Source organism: Cupressus sempervirens, chromosome 4 (genome assembly GCF_028749045.1).
Source record: "Cupressus sempervirens isolate cs-2001-9-10 chromosome 4, ASM2874904v1, whole genome shotgun sequence".
NCBI lineage: Eukaryota > Viridiplantae > Streptophyta > Pinopsida > Cupressales > Cupressaceae > Cupressus > Cupressus sempervirens.
In genome coordinates this window covers 477404747-477407799 of record NC_143121.1, presented here as the reverse complement: position 1 = coordinate 477407799, position 3053 = coordinate 477404747, and the positions used below count along the sequence as shown (strand labels likewise).

The following is a 3053-nucleotide window of genomic DNA, read 5'->3' as shown; positions in this document are numbered from 1 at the left end:
TTTGAGTTATATTGTGTCATATTTTCTAAGCCGTCACTAATAGAAGACTGAAATTGTATCCGATTGGCAGAGTGTAATGCCCTAAAACTGTATTAGAAAATGTGGATACTATAAATAGAATTTTCATCCCCAATGGAAATATGAACAGCAAAGGTAAGTACAACAAAATAGTGCACAGTGCAACCAGGGCTAGCCCAGGTAACGATAAAGATTGGCATTTTCAAATTTTAGAATCAACGATCAGCATACGGAAGTTTTTGTGCTACAGAGGACTCATTTCACAAATCGATTATGAGAATCAGGATACCAAAAATAATACACGAAAAAGGAATACTATAAACTGTATTGCATTCCTAAAACTGTATTTGAAAATGTGAATACTATAAATAGAATTTTCAGCTCCAGTGGAAATATGAACAGCGAAGGTAAATACAACAAAATAGTGCACAGTACAACCCGGGCAAACCCAAGTAACAATAAAGATTGGGCATTTTCAAATTTTAGAATCAACTATCAGCATACGGAAGTTTTTGTGCTACATAGGACTCATTTCACAAATCGATTATCAGAATCAGTATACTAAAAATAATACAGGAAAAAGGAAATAACCAGATAAACACGCCAGTGCTCGTCAAAACAAGAACACACAATAAAATAGGAGTAGAGTGTCGAAATCGTCCACTTTGAATGTCACTTACAAACTGATTCATTACCTCAAATACATTTCTTGTACCACCATTAAATTTTGTTTTGTTTGTAGCTATTAAACATACAAAGTGGAATAGCTGGATATGGAATACAGAACAGATTAGCACAATCTGGCCTACTGTACAGATTTCATTTAACAGATTGTGACAAAACAAAATTCAATAACCATCTACAGATCCAATGCATTATCATGGCTTGTAAAGTTAATATTTATAAGTGAAAAAAACAGAAGCAAAATCAGTGGCTAATTACGATCGCATCCATCTATAAAACAAGGATTAAATCGATCTCATTGACATCAGAACCAATGGATTGTGAAGGAACAGTTTTATTAGAGACCAGAACCCTGATTTGGAACATAGATACCCTGCCTATAAAGAAACAGGGCAAATACAATGACCGCCACGTTCCCACAGTCCATGAACCTTCGAGAAAAAAGCTATGTACGTTTAATTTTATCAACATTTAGGATAACCCTTGGTGATCCGAAATGAAAATGAAGGAAACATGTTGAGGAAGCAATTTCAATCTCCCAAAAGTCCATTGCCCCAAAGCACGTTACCCATGATTTTTTAAAAGAAACAAGAAAAGATTGACCTTCTGAAACCGCAACTAGACAGATTTAACTCTCTCAGTTCAAATTTGCAGATGTACAGTAAATAAACACACCCCCCCCCCATGGGGAAGAGGGAGAACCCTAACTAAAAATGAAGAAACAAAAAGCTAAAGCCCTAATGGACGGCAAGGAAATCAAGAGGAGGAGGAAGCGGGTCGAGAGCATCTACCATTCCAACAGCTGGAGGAGGAGGGCTTGAAGGCGTTGAGTAAATGAATAGAGCCTTGGAGGCAAGCAGCTTCTTTCTCTGGGGAAAAGAAGGGCCGAAACGGACGACTGCAAAGCAAGGGGCGGGAATCGGCTCTTCCATTGGGGGATTAGCCCTCGGCGAGGGCAAAGGTAGCAGAGAAGAAGTGTGAGATCTGGCAGAGGCTTTAATCCGCGCATCTCTAAGCCTGGCCAACGCACCAGGCTTCAGATATCTTTGCAATCTCTGCTCTCTCTTGCTTGATCTCTCCACGCTCCTTATCGGACTTTGCATTATGCCCTCTCCTGCTCTTGTTCCTTCGGATCAGAGATTTTGGTCTGACTGTTTTTCTCTGTGAGCAGAAGAGAATAGGTAAAGAGGGGAGTAAAACAGTGGCCGCCATTGTGGGTTTTAAAATGAAAACATGGCGGGAGGTGCCATTTTGTGCTCCCGCGCGATAAAAGCGACCGGCTCAGTCGGTATACCGCTTTTGCAACGTGTCATCGCTGCATTTTGCTCGCATGGACGGATCTCTAGCCACACGATTCTGCCAATGAGCTTCACATACCTGAGATGAAGATAATATCATCTAATTTTAAAAATAGATAAAATTTGATATAAATTTAAAACTGAGTAATATGATTTTAATTTAAGTAACATTTCGACTTTAAAAGAGATGTCTTTATATTGTTTTGTTATTTATATTTGGATTAGTCAAATGGTTATTCTAGTCTTGTTTCTTTATTATTGGTCTACTTTATAATAATTTATATTAGTCAAATAAATATAGAGTCACCAGAATTTGGAACTCTTCTCATTAGGAGTCTTAGCTATCAACACCCTAGCCCATTCTTCAGTTAGGAACTTTAAAAAGTCCCTTGTAATCATCTTCTTCTACTAACTTCTCGTCATTCAACTTCTTCTACAATGGGCAGAGAGTAATCGCAAAGTTGTGCATGACCTTGATGGTGAAGTGTCTAATGTCCTAGAATCTTTTATCTATAACAATAACCTTCATCTACAAATTTCGCAAAGCCTCATTAGTATCTACAATGTCAACTTTAAGCTTACCAACCAGGGTGCTAGGATCCTTCAACACACTACAAGCCAGATCAAAGAGAGCCTCCTCCACAACAATTATATTATTTTTTGCAAACTAAGAAGAGGGAGATGTTGATTTAACTTAAACCATAAGATCATGGATAAGGGCATCATTCTTCAAACTTTTAGAGACATGGGAGGAGGAACTAGTATTGTTAGAATTCCCCTCCTCGTTACTTTCATAATCCTTTGATTACTTACAGCTCAAAACATCCATGACTTAGTTTCCCTTTCCCCAAGTTGTAGAGCAATTTTGGACAAGTTTCAAGGAGTACTAGTCTCCTTTGTGATCCCCACATCAAAATCCACCTAACAGGTGTTGAATTTAGCCTTTTCAGTTGGCTTCTTATGTAGGGTAGGGTGAGTAGGTTTTATTCTTTTAGGACAAATTTGTAGATTGGGCAGTGGGAAAAGTATCCAGAGGACTCTGTAAGGCTTTGA

At 38.3% G+C, this 3053-nt stretch overlaps 1 protein-coding gene across 1 annotated transcript; it reads right to left on the bottom strand.

The window, feature by feature from the left end:
• Positions 1–1018: 1018 nt before the first annotated feature.
• On the bottom strand, positions 1019–1951 carry LOC149562030 (uncharacterized). The gene has a single exon (XM_089825573.1). The coding sequence runs from the start codon at positions 1803–1805 to the stop codon at positions 1440–1442; it is 366 nt and encodes a 121-aa protein (XP_089681699.1). The 5' UTR covers positions 1806–1951; the 3' UTR covers positions 1019–1439.
• Between the last annotated feature and the right edge of the window lie 1102 nt (positions 1952–3053).

What these genes read in the sequence shown, in the direction of transcription:
- LOC149562030 (XM_089825573.1), bottom strand. Translation starts at nt 1,805, where the DNA reads ATGCAAAGTCCGATAAGGAGCGTGGAGAGATCAAGCAAGAGAGAGCAG.